Raw genomic sequence first — 22,671 nt, forward strand, 5'->3', positions numbered from 1 at the left:
TGGCAGTTTTAAGCTGGCATGATGAGCAAACTTGAGTATGCATGTGGTTCACCTCAGGCTTCCAGGAATCCCATCCACTTCCTAAGGTGGAATGAAATGAAAGGCATCCATTACAGTTGCACATCAGGCACAGCCATTGATCTGGGGCCTTACATTGAAATGGATGTGCAAGTGATTTTATCCACAGAGTGCCTGTGCTAATGGATGGCAGCAGGTCACCAAGGAGTCCTCCCCACCATTCTGAGGGTCAAAACAGAACAAGTGCCCTTTGCCACTTGAAATACCTCTGTAATTTGTGCAGCCCACTGTGCTCTTGCAAGCAGAAGAGTGTTTTGATTCCAGAGGTTGACCAGGGCTTCAACAGAGTTGCCTGTTCCATTGATGGGAAGCTTCACCAGAGCCATCCAGAATCCCTTTAGACCATAAGCATCTGAGGGCAGATCATTGTAGTAGGTCAGGAGTTCTAGCAAATCTAAACTTTATTGGATAATGCCAGTAGTGGTGGGTGTGGCGTATACCTTCAGTATACCTGAAGGAGTGTATTGTTCACCCCCATTGTTCAGCCCGGACACTGAGGTCCAGCGTCGAGGGCCTTCTGGTGGCTTCCTCACTGTGAGAAGGGAGATTACAGGGAACCAGGCATAGGGCCTTCTTGGTAGTGGCTCCCACCCTGTGGAATGTTCTCCCATCAGATGTCAAGGAAAATGTTCCGTTGGAAGCCACCCAGAGTGGCTGGGGAGGCCTGGCCAGATGGGCGGGGTATAAGTAATAAATAGTAATAGTAGTAGTAGTAGTAGTAGTAGTAGTAGTAATAATAATAATAATAAATTATTATTATATCTGGACAGAGCTGGGGCAGGGCAGCAGCAAAGCCACATGGGTGCGCTGGCAGGACTAATCTGAAGCCCCTTCCGATGCACTGGCATGTCCTCAAGATCATTGATGCCCTGCCTCAGCACTATCTAGATACGTAGCAATGACATGGCTGTATGGAGGGTGGCTCCACCTCTGTTCATGACAAGTATGTTTGTTTGTTTGATTTTTGAAAAAAACAACAACATATATATGATGAAACACTGGGAGGCCAGGAGGGGTACACTCTGCAGGGTTGGTTTACCAGTGTAGCAATTGGCCCCTTTAGCGGGGGGCGGGCAGTGTAAGTATGTCAGACTTGGAGACACAGCTTTGTATTCTGCTGTGGAGATCATGAACCCTAAGGCCACCCCAGTTGAGAAGAGTGTTGTCTTTTATTTCAGTAGGACTTGGGGTCTGACTTCAGACTTGGCTCTCAGGGAATTGTGGCCTAGCTTGATAGGGCCTGGCATATAGTGCGTGTGGGCAAGCAATTAAATTGCTAATGCTCATAGGTAATCCTGCGTCTGGTGTGGTCTCAGGCTGAGCAGGAGCTGCAAATTTAGTAGGCTCGCCCGGAGCTGTGGCCAAGGCCTAGTCATGCAGAGTGGGCCCATTAATAATGTTCACTTTAAATCAGTTTAGATTAACCAGTGTCATATCTGTCAGGGATGGTGAGCTGTGAGAGTTTGTTGCTCTTATGAACATTGATTTAGATTAAGTATCTCCCTTGCTTTTTTTCCCTTTGGCCTTATTATGCTGATATAATTAAAGTTCCAATATTTTCTGGTTTGTGGCAATGCAGAGTCTGGGACAGACGCCGCACTCGTATTAATCTTTATTAAATGGGAATGTATTTCTCAGAATAGAGGACAACAGCTAATCTTGCCTATCCCCAAATATGCTATCGATGTGGAGATGCTGTAGAGTCAGTGTGTGAGAGGAAGGCTTCAGAGATCTGTGCTTTGCAAGGAAACCTGATTTATAAGGAGCCTGGCATATTCTCCCCCACCTCCCCCACTAAGCATTTGGGAGAGCTGAAACTCCAGGATAATGGTATTTGTTTAAAGGATTGCTCTGCAGACCTGTGGAATGAAGATTTGGCTTTGGTTGCAAAGGAAGTGCCCTTTTGAGCCAAATAATTGTAGAACTTCACCCTAATGACCATGTGGACTATAGCAGGTGCACCTACACCTGCATGTCAGGTGGTTTTGAGTTCTAGAACTCAAACCACCTGACACGAAGGTTGATCCTGTCACATCAGTTCATCTGATGTGTTGGTGAGGATCATTAGAATGCTCCCATGCCAACCCCTCCCTGAAAGGCTACTGTTTGACCGTCGTTTGGCATCCATCCATTCTGACAGGACAACTGCAGGAGACGGATAGAATAATTAACTGTGCCCCCCTCCCTGCACATATTTTCATGATTATGGGATTGTGTTCTCCTTGGGTTATTCTGGGACTGGGTGTGTGAGCTTATGGAAACTAAAGGCTGCTAGCTCTGGATAAGGCTATCAGCAGGAAGGAGATCCATGAGCTTCTATCATAAGGCTTCTGCCAAATTTCTAGTTCCTGGCCAGCTACATTCCACCCACACACCCAAGCTCTTCATTTGCAATCCTGCACAAGCTAGATTTTCAGTCCCAACTCATGCCAGCACTTGTATTTGACCATCGGACACTTGTAGGAGCCTCAGCTGTCTCCTGTTCTGATACAGTCCCGACAGATGGACAGACACATTTGGTGCTGCACATTGGGTATAAGTAATTACCTGCTTTTCATGGGTGATTCAGGGTTGCATTGCCTGCTGCCTGATCTTGGCAGAGATCTCACAATAGCCAGAGCAAACGATCACTACAAAATTACTAGCTCAGAGGTTCCCAGCAGAGAGATTCCTTTCCTAAAGCTACCTGTGTTGTTGCTAAACTTTCCTGACTTAATGATCCAAGTCCCAAGTATTCCAATCCTCCTCTAATGAGGAAAAATCAGTGAACAGAGGATGTTGTCTCATGGGTAGGTGGAAGATGACAGCTACTACCAAAGCAGCATGGTCTCGATCCAAAATGTGCTGGTAGTAGACCCCTGTTTTTGCTGCTATAATGGAAATAGGCACAGTGTTCTCCTTTGGGAAACTGAGGAAATATTGTGTAGTTCTGGTACTGCTAAAACTGTAAGGAACTGCTTTGATATTACTGTTAATTGCCAATTGTTTTCTAGAAAATAGTGTCAGTTGGATAAATAGAATGTATACACTATAGGGACAAGCATATCCAAAGCTCCATAGCTTTTTTAGAAGCAGAACTGGTCATCATCCCAGGACATTTTGCTGCCTGAAGTGAAGGACAAGATGGCAACCTCCCCATTCCACATAAAGAAGTCAACCAGACTGGCAGCTGTGAATCTTCTTCCACATTGGTGACAGAACAGCATCTTCCACTGTACCTGAGCATCCTCCAACTGTGTTGGCTGCATCACTCTATTTAATGATAGTACTGGCCCTACTGGCAGAGCTGAGCTGCAGGTGGTCATTGAGTGGTATTGGGGGGGTCAGGCATCAGAGCTGGGAGATAGAAAAAGGTCAAAGCATGTCAAGACACTCATTGAAAAGGCGAAGGCCTAGCCTGGACAGAAAGCTGGTGAGGAGAGTTAATGACCAGCCCTGGGTGGGAGGAGCCACTCCCAAGAGCCAGAAATCCTTTACTGTCTGAGGAAATACTCTAACCCGGCTTCTCCAACCCTCCACATATTTTGGATATAGAACTTCCACTGGGAGTTGTAATGGGAGCTGTAGTCCCAAACATCTGGAGGCACAAGGTTGGCAAAGGCTGCTCTAACCTGTAGTCAGTGGCTTACTACATGTGGCAACAGTGCAGAAAGCTATCAATTCCAGGTTCCAGTTCCTGATATCAGCTCTTCAAGAGCCAGCAAGAAAGTTGTGTCTTGTTTGTACATGCCAATTATTGCAAACAGTGGCATATATGGAATTGCCCAATTTTTAAATGATGAAGAGACTGTTCTAGTGTTTTTTGTTTGTTTTTTGTTTTTTGTTTTTTTGCTCCGGTGAACATTTCTGTCCTCTGTTTCCATCCTTCCTCCATAAAGGGTTTATCTCTCTGCTACTTTGTTGAACGAGAAGTGGACCTTTTCTCTACTTGTGATCGCTAAAGGTCTTTTGCAATCATGATGTTTTAAGTTTTTTTTTAAAGTCAGTGTTTGGAGCTATGAGATACCTCTGTGCACAGCCATATTGTGCTGGTTCACCCCCTCCCTCCCTGATAAATTGCTGCTTGTGTATGATAAATATGGTAAAACTTGGGGGTGACTGCTACTCATTCAATCAGAACAAGCCACAAATTACTGGGTAGTGTGGAGTCTTAATTTCTTGTTATTTCCGTGTGGTTTCGAAACGGCATAGTAATGAACCACAAACTGTATCGTCTGGGTAAGCCCTTGGACAGATGTCATTGGGGCTAATACTATTTTCTCAATCCCCCAGCTGGCTCACTTCAACAAAGAATGCTCTTCCCTTCTTGTCATAAGCTCGTGTTTACAGTGCTGCCGTGTGTAGCATTGGTTCCTTTGCTCCACTTTGGAACGGCTGAATCTCAATGGCGAGGAAAGTGGTTTCCCTCTGTTTGGGAGCTGTTGGGATCAGAGTCGCTGGGTTCATGGAGAGATGATTTCATATCAATCGCCTTTCAGATCTGCTGAAGCCCTGAGTGCCCCACCGAGACACGTGGCTGAGCAGTGATAGCTGAGCTTCCCTATTAAATGCTTCCTGCTGTTGTCTGAATGTACAGCCTCTGTTCTCCCCACCTGCGTTGTCATGGATGCTCTATCTGAGCCCTGCTGGGGTCTTGGGGCAGGGACAAAAACAAAGTGCTTATTTTATGACTGGGGAACACCAAGTGTCTGAAGCTTGAAATGCACATGGATCTGCCATGGTCCAGTGCAAAAGTCCACCTGGAGAGAGGGGGCTGGCTGGCAGGCAAGCAGGCAATGGTTGCTGAACCTTTGCTTACACTACATCCCAATTCTATATCCTGCTTCTGATGATGGCAAGAGTTTCTTAAGGCAATGCATAAGCTGGAGATGATGCAGAGTTGTGTGCTGCTTCTGGTTTTTCTGTGTTTTTGAATTTTGGTAATGGAGGTGGTAGCCTTTACCTCGAAGATCAAGTACATTCTGGGTCCATGGTAATGAACATTCATTACAAAATGTGGCAAAATGGAGGTCCTGCACAAAAAAACCTTCTCCCCCCAAATGCTGGACTTTTTGTGATAAGGGAAAATGCACTGTGAAGTGTTGGACAACACTTGCCTGACATTGTCTAATCTCCCTGCAAACAAAGCAGGATGAATGCTCAGCAAAGCAGGTCATCTACAAGGGTCCCACACAGAGCCGTCTTAAGGGGATCTGCCGCCCTGGCGCGGCTATCCCTCCGGCGCCCCCGCCATGCCGCCTCTCCGCCGCCTCCCTCCCGCGCTTGCCGCCCCTTGGGAGGGGGGTGGGCGAGCGGGGGATGAGGGGCGTGGCGCTGGAGCGGCACGGGGCTCTGCGCGCCCTTCCAGCGCTTCCGGGACGGGAGGCGAGGGCGGCCGGCTCGCGCTCCCGCGCGCATCCGGATGGCGCGGCGCAGCCGGGCGGCGCGGTTGGGCAGCTTATGCTCCATCGGGTGGGCGGCCGGCTGCGCGCGGGAGCGCGAGCCGGCCGCCCTCGCCTCCCGTCCCGGAAGCGCTGGAAGGGCGCGCAGAGCTGTGCTCCTGTGCTCTGCTGGGCAGCCAGAGGGCGTGGCGTGGCCGGCCAGCTCCCTTGCCGGGAGTCAGAGGGCGCTGCCGGCAGGCGCTGCCAGCGGGGCTGGAGGACGGAGGCGCCCTCCAGGCCATTGCGCCCTGGCGCGCTGCGCCACCAGCCCCAATGGATGAGACGGCTCTGGTCCCACAACTTCAATTGTGCAACCTGAATTTGCCGGCGTGTGATTGAATCCCACACCAAAATAGTTACGTTCTGAAACCACCCTCAGTTTTAATAAAGCAGCAAAGTTAAGAAGCAGGTTGTGTTGGGAAGGAAAGGAATGCCAGGGCTGATTCAAAATAACATTTCCTCCGCGCATAAATATATGCGGAACTGACTCACCCCATCTCTTCCAGCAGGTGTCAGCGCAGAGCACAGAACGGCAGCTTGGGGATGGACAAGTAGAGAGGAAGGGAGGGGGGCTTTGAAATGCAGTACCATTAAAAAGCCCTTCTTTTGCACTGCTTCTCAGCACCCTGTGAGCCCCGTAGAACTGGGAAGGGTTCCCCTGAAAAGGCTGCAAAGTGTGTTTCAGGCAGATAAGTCTTTGCCTTTGAAGTATGGCAGCAAACTAAAGCGCCTCCCTCTTGTTGTTGCTGCCAGCCACTGAGAATTAATCACAGCCACATACAGATAAGAGTACAAAGCAACACAGAGCATTGTGCCAGAGGTGGGGGGGGAGAGGGAGAGAGAGAGGCAGGCAGGCAGGCAGAGGCAAGCAAGAATGAGAGACATGCGGTGGGGGTGGACCCAGGGAAAGGAAGGATGGATCCAGAGTAGGAAGGTCAGGAGGAACAGAATTTGGCAGGCAGGCAGGCAGGCAGGAGGTGCGATTCCTATTCGGAGTCCTCCGGCAGTGTGGAAATGCTGGCAAACTGTTCTGACTCTCTTTCCTTTGTATTTTGCATCTGTTTGCTTGATGCAGCTCTCATTTTAGGGAATATTATATCTTTGACTCCATAGAGCAGAAATACAAATTTGTAGTCTTTGGGAGATCTCCCTCCCTCCTCCCTCTTACACACACACACACACACACACACACATATATATATATATATATATATTCCACTGTGGGGAGTAACGTGTTTAGGCCTACATGTTGGCAGTGGGCAAAGCCAAAGTCAGCTGTAGAGGCTGCCAGGGGAGATATAGATTGGTCCTGGTAAGGGACTGACCCGACTGCTTCCAGAGGGCTTCCCACCCACCCCTTCTCCCATCACTCCATCTGTTTAGGCCATTTGCCCCATTTCCACCCTCCTTTCCCTCAGGGCTCCCCCGACCGACATGAAATTATGTTGAAGGTTGCATGAATTTAAGCTAACAGCTGCAGTTTGAGCATTGCTGATTTTTTACTTTTGCAACTTGCCATATTTGGCAGGTGTGTTTGCTATCTTCAGACAGAGCTTGTGTTTATGACCATGTTATATATCTGCAGAGAGCCCAATAAAGCATGTAAACACCATTATTGAAGGAATATCGAGTCTGCAGCATCAGGTGGGTGGTTGGGGAGTCAGGAAATGCCAATATTAAGTTTACTTGTGCATCCAAGAGATAGTAGGCAAAGGGCGCTAATTTTTTTTATCCCTGCATAAAATAATTGATCTGTTGAATTGCAGTTTGGTGGAGTCTCAACACAGTGGGAGGTGGGTCAAGTTGTGGTCCTTTCAGAATATGAACCTGATGGAATTGTTCAATTATCTATAAACATGTGAGTGGTAAATAGCAGCATCAAACAAAAGAATAGTACGGTATTTGCTGTCAGTGATTTACCTAACCCTTTGGGACAGATTGGCCACCAGCCACCATCTATACAGGTACCAGTTCATGGGAGGGCTTTCTTTTCTTGGCAAGGCAAGTCTGTTTGTTTAGTTGCTATAGTCTGGAAAGATTCACATTTAAGATTGAAAGTGAGTCGCAGGAGAATCCTATGCATGTTACTGAGAAGTAAGTCCCACAGATTTTAATGGGACTTGCAGGCAGTCAAGACTGCAATCCTGAATGCTCTTACCTGGAAGTCAGTTCTTCATAACATGTACAGGATTGCATTGTGCAGTCTACTTGATGTTATAGAGGTGTCCATGCTAATATCACTTCTGAACGTGGGTCATTCTCCAGTTTCTATCCTTCATAGGTGTTTATTGTACTTTGCCAGCTGTGCTAGTTGGCAGAACTGTCTGGCTGATGGGAGTTGTTTGGAACATCTGGAAGGCACCAGGATGGAAAGGCTAGTCCTACAGTAACACCTGCTCATTCTTTTGCAAATTCCAACCTGAATTTCTGAACTTCCTAAAGGTGATTTGTGCTTTTGTTAGCTGATGCTTGGGAATTTTTTTCTTTGAGATAGCACCTCTTGTAGAGCAGGTTGCTTGTGGCTCATGGTTAGCCAACGCTGAACTGAATTTCTTCCCTGTACAAGGGGATGGTGTCTGACTTCCTTCAGAGCAGCACTAACATTATGATGACCTCTTTTTACTGGAGTGAGTCAGGCCCTTTTACCGATGGTTTTATCTATTTTAATAGCTCTGTTGTTTTTAACACAGAAGGTTTTCACCTTTATCACTGCTTATTGCACAGCTCTTACAATTTCATTGTTGAGTTGTGTGTTTTTGTATTCTTGTAATAATCCATGTTGCATGTCATGTGAGCAGCGGAGAGGATGTCCTTTTGTGTGCTGTTCCTTGGGAAGGAGTATTACTTGTGGGTCAGCACTTCATTGCCCGTGTTATGCAATCACTCTGCAACTCACTGTTTGCCACTCCAGACTTGACCTAGTTTACATGGTTTTCCCTGGGATTCATTTGTAGGTCATCTTAAGACTCCATTCTGTTTTCTGAATCCTTCTGCTGTATGTCTGGGACACATTTAAGGCAAGTGTGTTCCCACAAGCTCAAGATTTCTAATTTGGAAAGAAGTCCAGAGCTACAAGTAAAGAAACCAGAAAATTGTTTGCATGGAATAATAATAATTTGAATGCTAAGTGGGGAAAGAATTAAGTAGCTATTTACACATGGCATCAGAATGATCTTTTTGCACCTGTGTTCTAGGTTTGTAAATGAAAACTCCATGCTACTCAGTTGTGTAACAAGGTTTTAGAGAGTTTTTCCCTTTTATAAATAATCAGGTTTGAATTTTCTTCCTGTGTTCTTCAGCAATACAGCTGACAAAGCTACTATTCAAGTTTGGGCTACACCTATGGTTAATAAATAACTGAGGATGCTCATCAGTGGCCAGGACGTGTAAGCCAGGAACACATTCTTTTTATCTCCTGTTTTTATATTGTTGTATATTCTCTAACCATGTTACATTCTAAGATTCTCCCCTGAATAATCCAGCCTAGTGCTGTGACTGACTTACATGAGATGGAGTGAATATGAGCAGAATTCTCAATGAGAAATTAGCTAGAGTAATTATTAGTATTTGAGTAATTATCAGCATCAGGATAAGGAGAAAGGTTAATAAGGGGCTTTTTTTGGTAAATGTTTATTCCCCTGGGTGGAAGTGTGGAATGGAGGGCAGGAAGGAGGATGTTTCTTAGGAGTCTTGCTCTGATTTACAGATACGCTTCTTCACATCTCATACCTCTGTACCTTCCCACACCTGGTGGGAGATGGGGTTTGGAAGAACCTAGATGGATAGGACTCCTCCACAATGCTGCTGCGCCTTAATAGCTGCTTGGTTTCAAAGAAGGATCAAGAAACTGTCAAATTCCAACTGTGTTAGAGCCCTACCCTGCTTCAAGCAGGTGAAGGTGAAACAGTCCTAGAGAGGTGTGAGCTGCAAGTCATTTACTGCATCCCATCCCGTGCTTCTGGTACTGAAGATGGTGTGTGTATGTATAGGTGTATGTATATTGTATATTGTAGTTCCCTGCTCCTTCCTCTGTTTCCTTAGTTTTCCACTGAAAGTGTTTTTGCCTACACTGCAAATGAATTTCAAGGAGGTAAAACCAGAATCCCCCCAAGGACAATAGGAAAGAGACCAAAACTGTTAACACATTTTGGCAGGTGTGCCCACTCCTCTACGAATGCCTGGAGGATAGCAAATACGAAGTGTGGCAAAAGCATCTACAGCTGTCCTTAACACTTTAACGAAAACAAAGAACAAAAAGCATCTTGTCCATGGGTTTTTGTAATTTGACTCCTTGAGCAAGAGCAGTTTGCGCAGGGCATATTTGTGGGTGCACTCACTGTGCCAGACGTCTTCTGTTTTTCCTGTGCAAGACACTCGCTCCCCACCATATCTAGCTTTACTTCTTTTTGGAAGTATAGAGGTGTAGACTTGCAAACAGCCGTTTACTTTTTCCCTACAGCAAGTAAGAATCATTGCTGCACAACCAGTCAGAGCAACTCTGTACAGTAATGAGATCTTGATGACCATGTTGGAAAAGCACCATGTTTGCTCCTTGGTTGTTTCCACTATTGGATGTTGATAAACGTGCGCCTGATAGTATGCACTGACAATTCTATGACCCTATGAAACCATAGGAACACAGGAAGCTGCTTTATGCTGAGTCAAACTATTGGTCCCTCTAGCTTAGCATTGTGTACATAGACTGGCAGCAGCTCTCCAGGGTTTCAGAATGGGATCTCTTCCAGGCCTACCTGAAAATGCTGGGGATTGAGCCTGGGACCTTTTTCATGCAAAGCAGATGCTCTGCTGCTGAGCAACAACCTTCCTATCTGGCCCTGTTTGTTTTTCCAACTTTCTTACCTTGGCAATGACAAACTTCCCATGAAAGTAATTACTCTTAAAGGGTATTTCTGTCATCAACATGGGTCTCTACACACCCCAGGGCTCTGCAGTAAAACCCACCCCTTTCCCCCCCGCAGATGCTGTCTTTGTTCTACTGAGAATAAATCTGAATATTGCAGTGGTAGCCAAACTCAAGTCCAAATCTGGACTAATGCCACTCTAATGTGCAGAGTTTGCCTACACTGCCTACACTGAATTTCAAGGATATATACCAGAATGCTCTCTGGTCCCATAGGATTGCCCCAAGCAGTGGCTCTCTATTCTGCTTAGCTAGAGAACAGGCATCAGCACAGCACTGGAGCAGAAGTCTAGTTTTTTTCTTCCATAGTCAGATCCTTCTCCTGTTTAGGTATAGTAAGTCACTATTGCCTTTGCTACCTCTGCTGCAAGTTAGACACCTGTGGAGTAACATAATCCATCTCTTACAGGCCACTCTTAGAGATATTTACTCAGAAGTAATTTCCATTGTGTTCAGTAAGTGTGCTTAGGTTTGGGGCCTAAGTTTCCTATGGACTTTATGGGAATTTCCTCCTCTTACAGAAGAGGTACCTAAGCTTGAAATAACAAGTGTCTGTTTCTGGGATGTTCCACACACCCAGAGCTTGGAAAGTTTGTTTCAAAAGGTAACTAGTTATAGTTCAACATGTCAAACAAACAAACAAACAAACAAACAAACAAACCACCCCTCTCCTCCCCTAATTGCACTTGATGTTTGTCCCTTTGCAAAATAGACTAGTTCAGTTCACATTCAGTTCAGATTCATCCAGAAATCCTTGGTAGGTTACAGGCTTCTGAGCTGAAATGTAAGATACAAAAACTAAGAAACTAAGAAAAGACACACATAGTCAAATGTGAATTGTTTATAAACCCCCCCCCCCCCAAAAAAATATCCTCTTTCAGGTTTAAGGCCCAAAGAGTCTATAAAGAGGTTTTTTAAAAATAAAATAAAAATAAAAAATCTAAGGGAGGAGCCACCCAAAATTATCTCACCCTTTTCTCAGGCTTTAGGCTGAACTAGAAATCATTCAAATTCTATCCCAATATGAACTTAATTAATGTACACTTCACACAGGCAATTATGGGAACTACTTTCAGATGCAGTTCAGAGATTTTTGAACTAATTCAGTGAATGTCATTAAAATCAAACTAGTTCCTACTAAGCACTGAGCACACCGCAAGCCAGCACACATCCATCATATTTGTATTCTGTTTGGGGGATCAGTGTGACACAGATGGAGTTCCCTCTGTACCCTCAGAACAGTCTTCTGAGGAAGGTTAAGCTGAGAGAGACTGTGGTTGACCTAAGGTCACCCAGTCAGCTTCACGGCTGATCAGGGATTTGAGCCCAGCTCCAAACACAGCATGCTATCTTCTGTGCCACCCTGGCTCTGATAGCTGCTTCATTGACGCTGCTGTACAGGCTTTTTATGTTTTGCTATTGGAGATCTCATCCACTTACCTAGCACTACATGGCGGATTAATATAATTGTAGAATTACCCCAGTAGTTAAATGTTACTGCTGGAATGACTTAACACACCCACAGATCGATTTCAAAACTAGGGTAAGAGTGTATTGATCGATGGTGCTGTGAATACAGCCCATAAAATGACCGGAAGGTTGCATTCGACATGACAGTGCATCTTAGGTGAAATTGTTGCCATGTTGAAGGAAAGAAGAGCCTATATCTGGCTTTTCACAGGTAGTGCCTGTAGCTGAAAAAGCCACCAATTATAGTCCCAGATAATAACAAGTATGAAATAGGTATAATAATGTATTTTTTGTAGCAAACCACTGGTTTTTTATAGAAGTATGCAATGTTTAGAGTTGTAATAATAAATCTTTATAACAGATGTGGCTAACGTGGGCCTACAGATGTGGACTTTGGCTCCCACCAGCTCTAGCCAGCAGGGCCAGTGGTGAGGGGTGGTGGGAGTTGTAGTCCAGGTACCTCTGGAGGGCACAGGTTAGCTACCCTTTTCAGAACGAGAGACAGAAGTGAGCTGCAGCGGATAGAAAGTCAGACTTGGACCAGGCGGAACTGGGTTCAAATCTCCACTCAGCCACAAGGCTCAATGGCTGAACTTGGTCAGTCATAATCTTGTTTTGGCCACTACTGAATACCGGTACTTTTTGAACTCTGAAGGTGCTTTGGGCTTGGGATGGAACATATCTTCAGAAAGAGGCTCCATCTCTTATGTTCAACTCCTGATTTCTTCAATGGACCAAGGAGAGCTTTTTAGTTGTGCCTCCAAGTATGTTCAAGACATCACCTCACACGCAGAGAGTCAACTCCACAACAACATTCCCCTTGGAGTGCTGCTAAAGCTTGGGATCTGAGCACCTTCTTCTTGGACTAGGGCAACTTTGTGTTACATTTGTAAGCTACTTTGGATGTTTTAATAGAAAAGTGGTACATATGTAAATACGGACAATAATCTTTCAGAAGTATTCATAAGGCTTTTCATTTGGGCTGGTTTTGGCTGTTTCGTGTGGGTGTTTATATTAGTTGTATCTGTTTTATATATTCTCCGTTCATATACGTTTTAATGTAATGTTCCTGGCACAGAGTCTTCGGAATTGGAGAGGCTAAAAAAGAAAGAAAGAAGATAAATCTCAGTTGCATGTACAAAGCGAGGTTGATTGCTAATGCAGATATTCTAGTAACTTCAGGTAGTGGCCTATTGACAAAGCTTTTAGCATTCAAATAGAAATAATTGACCAGCAGGGGGTTACAGACTCTTGTAATGACCTATATTTGATATGCAGGAGAAAGAGTTTGCGGAATCAATGGAAGCTCCCCTTTCAGGGCCTTGGATTTCAGGTTAACTCAAAGACTCCTACATGTTACAATAGAAGCATGTGTTTAAAATGTAGCATATATCTGCTTGCTTCTGTCCTGTGCTCTGTGGCACAGCTTCCTTTCGCTGTGTCTGCACGGTGGGAAACAACATGCAGCAGGGAGACAGGTCAATAGCGGCTCCCTGCTGTATGTTTGTGTGGTATACATGCAGTGAAAAAGAGAAGGTATGCCTGCCTCTTGCAAGGATGGTGCACTGAGGGAGGGAGGGACAGGCCCATAGGAAGGATGAGGAGGGAGCTGTTGGCAACAAGGAACTCCTAGAGGTGGGCCTGTGAGTGAAATACAGTAGTGATTTTAGTCAACCTGAGGGTCAGGCCCATCCATGGACTGGGATACATTTTAGCACAGTAATTGCAGGACTTCCAGCAGGAATCGGCAGCTGCAGAGACGCATTCCAGTGCTTCCCTCCATTTTTGCTGTGCAGCTGTCAGGCCGCATGTGAGGGCTCCTCACAATTGCACCTGCATTCCTGGACACCTTCACCACAGGCCCAGGCCCTGTTCCCTGTAGGGGGCCAACCTCCCCACATCTCTGCCTCTGTCTGTCAGCCTTCCTTAGCTCAGGGGTGTCTCTCTTAATCAAATACATTTGTTTTGTAAAACTGACTAAAAATAATCCGGGGCTGGTGTGTGCTGGATGTTGGCGGTGAATCAAAGGCGCCGCTCTAATTAAACGGGCCCCAGTTTGTTTGTGAGCCGCATACATTTCCATGCTAATCAGCCACACGCCAGGATCCTGCCTCCTAAGCCCCACTTCCTTTGCCTGATTGAAAAGTATGCAAATGGACGGATGGAGTCTATTTATTGCAATGAGGGAAATGAAGCTGCAACACGCGCTGTGGGGCTTTATTTGGGGGCTAGGGTGGGGGAGCGCTTTGGTTGGGGGCGGGTTGTGAAGATGAAGGATGTCCCAGTTATTAAACATTGCCAGTGGAACTAGAGGGAACAAAATGAATTACTCATTTCCCATTAAGTAATAGCCTAGCCAGGCACAATTTTGTTTTTGTTTTTATGTGGCTTTGAATCTGTCACTTAGACTTTTCTCCACAATTTACCTACTACTACTAAAATCCAGTGGGAATGAATGGAAGGCTCTCTGACCGAGGCCCTCTGTGCTTTCGCTTCCAAATCTGTAGACTATTCCACTGTATGGGGACATCATGAGAAATTCTCCAAGAATGGGAACTGCATGGATGGTAAAGTCAGGAGGTGGGCCTTGGTCAGGGCCTAAAATTGAACAGGGAACTATTGTTGTCTGTTGGACATTAGATGGGTGCTGTGTGGAAAGTGTTGCTTTCTATGTCTGGGGAAATAGAACTGCTGTTTTCCTGGTTCCACTTCAGCTTTACAGACTGTAATGTAATATGCTGGGTCCATCTTCTGGAGTGAGATTGAGGGTGATGGGTGCAGAATGAAGAATTCCCACTCCTACTGCCAAATGTTGCACTTGCCTGACAGAAAGACTGGAGAAGCGGCTTCAGTACCAGGGGCAAGAGAAAATGGTGGGATTTGGTGCAAATTTTATGTGCCCACATTTGGTTATCCAGGAAGCTGGTAGGGTGGAATAGTTTCTGCTTTCCTATACACCTCTCTCTGTGTAGGAAAGTACTTATGACACACACACCCAGAAGCATATAAAAGACGAACTGAATTTCTAGAGTCTGTTGGTAATTCATGTTAGCCACTGCTAGCATGGTAGATCAATATCTCCTAATTTGTTACCCTCCAGACATTTTGGACTATCAGACCCAGGCAGCATGAGCAGTGGCCAGGTGAGGGATTGTGGGAATTGTAGTCCAAAACAATCTAGAGGTTAGTGGGAAATTTGTGGTATATCATCACTTTAACAATATATCATAGAATTAGATAGCCCCAAAAGGCCTCTGACTCTAGTTTCTTGCTGTGAGACAGGACTAGTTACTGACCATTCCCCTCATAGTTCAACTTACGCAAGTTTGGCCATAAGTGTGTCACAAGCAGATACTTTCTGGGCAAGTAAATGTCTTGTGCTCAGCAGCCAGGTGGCAGTTAACTTTAGAGAATTAACCCTATTGCATTTCCTCCCTGAAGTGGGTTGGCTATGACCCTGGGGTGCCTTTTTAATGTGGTTATGGCTTCTATAGTGAAAGCAAGGTCTTTAGGATAAGCTTTATTGTCACTGTGAGTGGTAATGGGATTAGAGCATTTACTATATCCCTTGCCTAGAACAAAGGTGCTGGTTTACCTTCTCTTCTGTTATGAAATTCAGGCTATGGGAAGACGGAACATGGGTCCTTGATCATAAAACAAAGGTGATTGTATGTGTTAACTCTCCACTAATGTTACTTTAAATGCACTATGCCATTGATACTTAGGGAAAGTGTGCTAGGCTATAAACTAGGTTGCTGGGAAAGTTCAGCAGGGGAGAAATGCTGATCAAAACAAAGCTTAAATAATCCAGGTGTGTGACAAATGGGGTTGTAATAGCTGTCCTGCAAGTGCATGGAGAGAGTTAATGTTAAGATGAGCAAAACATTGCATACAATGACCACATGACAAAGGAGCTAGGTTGTGATGAGCGAGTTCATACAAATATTTGGCAATATTTCTATAGTTGCACATTAGGTGGGATGAAGTTCCCAGTAGATTAAACTCTTCCTCGACCTAGTGCTCTCCCAGGCTACAGGTAGATATGTAATGGAAGGCTCACCCCAGTTAAAACAGAGCTTTGTGTTTCATCTCCTCTTCAATGCCTGTGTGGCTGCCACTATTTCTCTGCACACCCCTTACCAGCCATTTGCACTTTCTTTGGAGCTATTAACACATTATCCGGAAGTCCCCTGCTTCATTTAAAGTTCATTAGATTTAATTGAAGAGCATTAATGTGCACTGAAGTGCATAATGTAGTTTTATTTTAAATGGAAACCAGGTGGAGCTATTTCTTGTCCTAACTCTTTCTCAAGGAGTAGTTTGATTAATGAGTGGAGCCCCCCCCCAAAGGCAACATGGATAAGGGTTCTAAAGCAAAACAAAATTAAAAATTAAAAAATCCTTCCAGTAGCACCTTAGAGACCAACTAAGTTTGTTCTTGGTATGAGCTTTCGTGTGCATGCACACTTCTTCAGATATTTTTTTATTTTGTTTTGACTATGGCAGACCAACACAGCTACCTACCTGTAACTGGTTCTAAAGCAGTAAGGGGATTGGGAGGGGCTCCTGTTGGCTGGCAAGATTAGGTTGATGGTTCATTATTTCCCCTTAAATAAAACATTTAGAAAAATGAATGAAAGATGGGTTTCTGTTTTGGAGAATCATCCTGACTCAGCATTTCCTTCTCTGCTTCTACCTGTGGCAGCCAAAACATGTTGTTGGGATGGGGTTCTTGGAATTCCCATTGGGCTGATTTATCAAACATCAGCCCATGACTTTCGCCTAGTTGGAAATCATGAAGTTTTAAGGAACATGGTGGTGGTTGACAGGATAAGGGCTGACTATCATATACTGTATACCTAAAGCTCCTCATAGGTTTTTCTTTCTTTCTTTAGAAAGAACTGTTCCCCCATCAGCTAGCTATTGGTGTGTATTGGCACATTATTCCTTTGCCACCCAACAAATGTCTCCCATCTTGATGATACTAGGTATCATAACAGCAAATGCTAACACTGCCGCCTTTTCTTTCAGATCCTTGTGGACCCTGCCAATCCCATTGGACGTTCAGCATTGCAGTATGAGAATGTCATAGCCCATGATGGCAGCTCCATCCTGCGGGACTTAGTGCTCAGCCCTGATCTCCAGTACCTCTATGCTATGACTGAGAAACAGGTAAGAACTTGAGTTTGTCCACAGCTGGCCCTTTTACGTGATTTTAAGCTTAGCAGTAATGAGGCACAGCCCTTTCTCTATGCATAGTACATCTGTGTGATATCTCTCCAGCACAGTGTGAGGCAGGACTCTCAGATTCTCAGAGCAACCAAATAAAAATACTTTCTTCGAATACATCACTCCCTTTATTAGTACTGTTCTGATTAGATGTCGAGCTCATGGAGTGATCATGGAGCTCATTGCAATAAAAGTGCTTGTGTGAGTGATGGGCTACACCTTTACTTGATTCAACACAAGAGCGACAGCTCTCCTGAGGGCTCCTTTTTAATGAACAAGCAGATTCCATCATCTGATGGGTGACAGCTTAGGCAGAACTCTGTGTGCGTTGAGTTTAGCATGCCCTGCAAATGGACAGAATCAGCCAAATGTGCAAGAGTGCTAAAACTCAGTGTGTGTTGCCAGCCATCGCATGATTGCATATGGTACTGGTGGTCACCACAAGCAAGGGCCGCTGCTGGTCGTGAAAAGGGGCTCTTGGTCCACTCATCTTAACTCCGCAAGAAACTTCTCTGCTGTTTCTATGGCAGCACAGTGCAAGTGTGCCATTCCCCCTACCAACAACTGAAGGCCCAAACTCAGCTTTCCTCATTAAACCTTGCCAAAATTGGTATGGTGTGCATTAGTCACGAAAACATTTGTATTATCAGTTTAAGCTGCTTAATCCTTCTTGGGCTGCTGCGCATATTATTAGTTACTCTTTTCCAGAATAGCTAATAATATATACTGAGTGTCTGATGCCAAAATTATTATTTTTCTGTGTTTTCTTAGTCAGTATAATTATCTCATGAATGTAATGTTCAAACTTGGCAGGACAGTAGCAGACCAGTCACATATAAAGTGAGATCTCATCCTTAGAGTAAGTGCATCATACTAAACTAAAGCCTCTCCACGCCTACCACTCCATGCTTGTGTGAAGTTTCCCACAAGCGCCTTTTACCCAGTTGATCTCACTCATTGAAATCTGGGGAGTGAGAAAGCACCCAGTGGTGGAGGCCATAGGTAGATAGACCTTAGGTAGGTAAGCCACAAACAGTGGAATTGCCTGGAAGCCCTGACCCATCCACCTTGTTTTCATGAAGCAGTGGGCCCTCGCTTTATACACGACTGAGGGAGACCTGGGTGTAAAAAAATAGGTCTGCTGCTACCATGTCTGGTTTGGCTCTTAAGAGTCCCCCCTCCCCCATTATATTAAATCATGTCTGATTTTGCTCTCAGGTGTCTTTTCATAGAATGAATAATATCTATTTGAGTCTGTCCTGAGGGGAAACAGACTTATTATTAGGAAGCAGATGAATCATGGGTACATGCAACATCTCTTCTAAAGCAGACTCATTAGGTCTGTTTTGCAAAAGCTCTGTCATTTGACGGATTGCCTCTGCTACAGGTATTGGAGAAGTTTCTTTTGCACTCCTCCAGCAAGATAAACTGGTGTTTATATGAGTTAGGAGCACTGTGGCTGAGTAGCCCAACCTTCATTCTGTTGGGTTGCAGTTCAAGGCTTTGGTTATGGTACCATTTCTTTACCTTTTTACACTGGGATTGCTTTATTCTCCTCTTGCGGTCTGTCCTGTAGCTAGGTCTGAGGATCCTAACTGCCCACTAAACCAGGAGAGGGAGGACTTCAGCCATGCAGGATTCACTTTGTGTTTTACTAGAACTCGGCCAGCCAGAGCCAGGTGCAAATGACATAAGCTTATAATTCAAGAGCTAGGTTCCTCTTAGCAGCTGCTGAGGACGGGGATTGTTTTGAGTATCAGAGCTGTGCTGAGCTCACAGCCATTCTACACAAAAATTCAGTCCCTAGTTGCCCAAAGCATACTTCAGTGCAGCAGTCTAATTTCAGGGAGTCATTTTGTTGTCTCTGTTGTTAAAGAATTGGGACTAAGAAATCCTTGCTGATTTACTGTAAATCACCAAAGGTCTCCCTGTAGATCCTGATTTAATTTTTGCCCATTCCTGCTCTAAATGAGTGGTTTGGATCATTTGGGGTTTTCCTTTAATTAGGGGCCATTGGACCACAGGGGGAAATGTTGGGGATAAAAAAGGCACCCCTCCTCTGGATAGGCTCATGCTGGATATTCAGTGTGAATCAGACCATGGGTTGGATGACATTAAAAAATGAACAAATGAGCTGCAGACTCCTCATCCCTGCCCTAGACTGAATGTGTACAACTGGAATTAGTGGATCTTACAAGCTAGCATCTAGAGCTGCTATCATAGGAGATCCACCTCTCCCTATTTAGGCACTGTTCTGGGTTTCCTGTAGCATGGTTATTTATTTTTAAACCTCTTATCCCACATTTTGTCCACACAGAACTTTAGAGTGCTGAGCAGCATCAAAATAGAATAAATAATCAAAGCAACATCAAGACAGCATAATGAAAACATAGCAATAAAATAATTCAGTCATAAAACTGGAAGGTCTTTGCCCTTCTCATCAGCAGATCAGGACCAGCATAGGTTCAGCCAACTCCAAAGGCCTCCACAAATAGCCAGATGTTCACCATGCATACAACGGTGGGTTCACACAGGTGTTTGGGCAATGGCAGTGTTCTTCCTCCTCCCTCTTCCCACTGCCACGCCTGTTGGATAGGGATAGCTAATATGGTGTCTTCCATACGTTTTTGGACTCCAACTGCCATCAGCATGGTCAGAATGAATGCGAGTTGTAGTTTAGCCTTTTTGGCTACCCATGATTTAGGGTCCTAAAGATAAAAAACTAGCACCTTTAGTTGAGCCTGGAAGCGTACAGTATCACTGAAGATCAAACAGGACCAGCTATATATGCTCTATCAGGGTGGCGCTGTGGTCTAAACCACTGAGCCTCTTGGGTTTGCCGATCGGAAGGTTGGCAGTTTGAATCCGCATGACAGGGTGAGCTCCCGTTGCTCTGTCCCAGCTTCTGCCAACCTAGCAATTTGAAAGCATACCAGTGTGATTAGATAAATAGGTACCGCTGCAACGGGTAGGTAAACAGTGTTTCTGTGCGCTCTGGCTTCCGTCACAGTGTCCCATTGCGCCAGACACATTTTAGTCATGCTCGCCACATTACCCAGAAAGTTATCTGTGGGCAAACGCTGGCTTCCTTGGCCTGAAAGCGAGATGAGCGCTGCACCCCATAGTTGCTTTTGACTGGACTTAACCATCCAGGGGTCCTTTACCTTTACCTTTACCTTTACCTTTTTACCAAACCAGTTCTAGACAGTAATCTGACAACAACATTTTGAGTCAGCTGAAGCTTCTGCATCTTTTTTTGGGGCAGCCCACTTGTTCTCCATTACAGTAGCCCTGTCTAGATGTTACTAAAATGTGAATGACTTGCTAGAACAGCTTTCTTTGGGGAAGTTAGGTCAAAGGCGCTCCTAGTCATACAGCCACGTAATTAAGCTCACCAGTTCTAATGCTGGCATTTTACATGCAAGAGTAAATTGGAACAAAAGCACTAGGTTCAGCCATTTAAAAATAAAAGGCAAAAAAGACAGTCTATGACTCGGCAGCACAGCGTGTCATTCCTTGAGGGTTTTTTTTTAGGATGCAGGCTAAGGGCATTCAAATAAACACACAACCTGCCTTTTATGTAAAATGTTACGTGGGAATTTGAGGTGTCTCGCCTAACTTGGTTGATGCAGTTGTTGGCCAATCACAAGTACCTTTTTTGTGGGCACTTCCATGGGCACTGCCCTGATGGAGGCATATATAAAGGTAAAGGATGCACACACATCTTTGAGCATCTGGCAGAAACACTGCAGCGATAAGTCAGAATTTAGGAGTGAATGGACTACTTATCCCAAATGAGCCAAGGAAGCTGCCCCAAAGGCCTTATCTGAGAGGCATCTGGAGGCTCTTTTACAGCAAAAGGCAACATATTATAACAAACATGGTTGCCCTTTAAACTAGATAAATAGAAGGAGCTACAATGGAAAATCTGCTCTACATACCTTCACATACCTCCTTCCTTTTGAGCTCAGAGACTGTCAAATCAGTTTTTTTAAAAAATATATATAACATAAAATTCTTTCCCCTTTCATCAATGATTAGCAGCATTTACTGAAATCCCTGCTCCCCTTGGAATGCATGCCTGTCTAAACCTTTCAGGCTTGCCTGCATGGCTGCTAAATAGCTCTGTAAAAACAGCTTTGTTGTTTGGTAAGGCGGAGGAACTGTGGAGTGGCACACCTGCTACTGATGGAAGCTGTTCTAATGGTCAAGCAGGGCTGGGGGGGGGAACCCCAGACACTTTGATTGCCCAGAATCATAACTTCTGATGCCACCACTAGAAATTTTCTGTATTCAGCTCTGCGTGAGACAGATTCCTAGAAATATCCCCCCCCCCTGAACTGGTCAGGTACCCCTCACACCCCTGAAAGAAATCTCTGGATGATGTGATTTTTTTATTTTTCCCCGTTGCCTTTAGGTGAAAACAGCAAGCTATCCTAATGTGGTTGCAAGGCAGGTTGTCTCCACTGCATGCAGCAATTGAAGAAACGTGTACTTATGAAGAATGTAGCTTGAGGCTGCTGCATTAGCAAAGTGAGGTGCTTAGCAGCCTCTCCCACCATTTGGGAGTGATCTTTGGGGTGACTAGTGGTGATCTTTCCTTCCCTTTCCCTTTCTACCCTGGCCTCTTTTGGTAAGCATGAGAGTGAATATTGGACTGCTTGACTTTTGTCTTCTTCTGTTAGTGCTTAAACACTACAAGTTTAAGTTTAGATAAGATAGGGTTTGGAGAGTTCCTAGACAGGATATATTTAGAGATTCTTCTGCTTGTTTACAGTGTTAAATATATGTTGTTGTAGGAATGATCTGGGAGAAAAAAGTACCTGTCCTTTCAAGATCATAGGAAGATACAGAACTTTTTTTATATATAGATCAGGCTATTTATTCAGCTAGAGTAGTATGTCTCCTCTTGACTGGCAGTGACAAGGTCTTTTCAACTGCCTTTTGAATCTGGGACCCTCTCAGATGTTTTGCTAGAAGTACAGTACACTGTAGTGGCAACATCCAATTGGGAGCAGCTGCTGAACAGCTATGGCCTGAGAGGTAGTGGGCATGTTACACTTACTATACAGAGACCACTTGAACTGGCCTCTTGGTACTGCTGGGAAGGTGTGGAGCATCTTCACATCGGCCACAGCCAGGAATGTGTTTTACATGTTAAAACAGCAGGGCTAAGCAATCACATGGAGTCCACTTCCTAGTAAAAATGCAATGTCTAGACCAGCTGTCTCTAAATCCCAGCTAAGTGAAGAAACGGGAAAAGGAGCATGAGTATTAGAAAGAACCACACAGGGCTCTTCTGAACCCAATATGCCTATCCAATGCAATGAGCATTGCTGTCCAGGACTCTTCTTCTTCCTTGATGACGCCTGTATGCACCATGATGCATCATGACATGCATGTTCCAGAAGACAGGGGGAAATGATATGAAACCAGAGTGTGTGTTTTTCTGTGTTTGCATGTACTTCCTGTGAGGAAGGAGATCAGTGTGGGGACTTAGTAGGGCAGAGATTTTATTTGAAGGGCAGCACAAAGGTGGGAAGAAATTAAAAG

General features: G+C 44.8%; 1 protein-coding gene across 1 annotated transcript in view; it reads left to right on the forward strand.

The window, feature by feature from the left end:
* The window catches only part of PLXNA1 (plexin A1), a 283,818-nt gene that overhangs the window by 126,090 nt on the left and 135,057 nt on the right, over positions 1–22,671 (forward strand). The window contains 1 exon segment of the mRNA XM_033141063.1: positions 16,921–17,061. Coding sequence (XP_032996954.1) covers positions 16,921–17,061 — 141 coding nt within the window.

This window comes from Lacerta agilis, chromosome 2 (assembly GCF_009819535.1).
Source record: "Lacerta agilis isolate rLacAgi1 chromosome 2, rLacAgi1.pri, whole genome shotgun sequence".
In the NCBI taxonomy this organism is placed as follows: Eukaryota; Metazoa; Chordata; class Lepidosauria; order Squamata; family Lacertidae; genus Lacerta; species Lacerta agilis.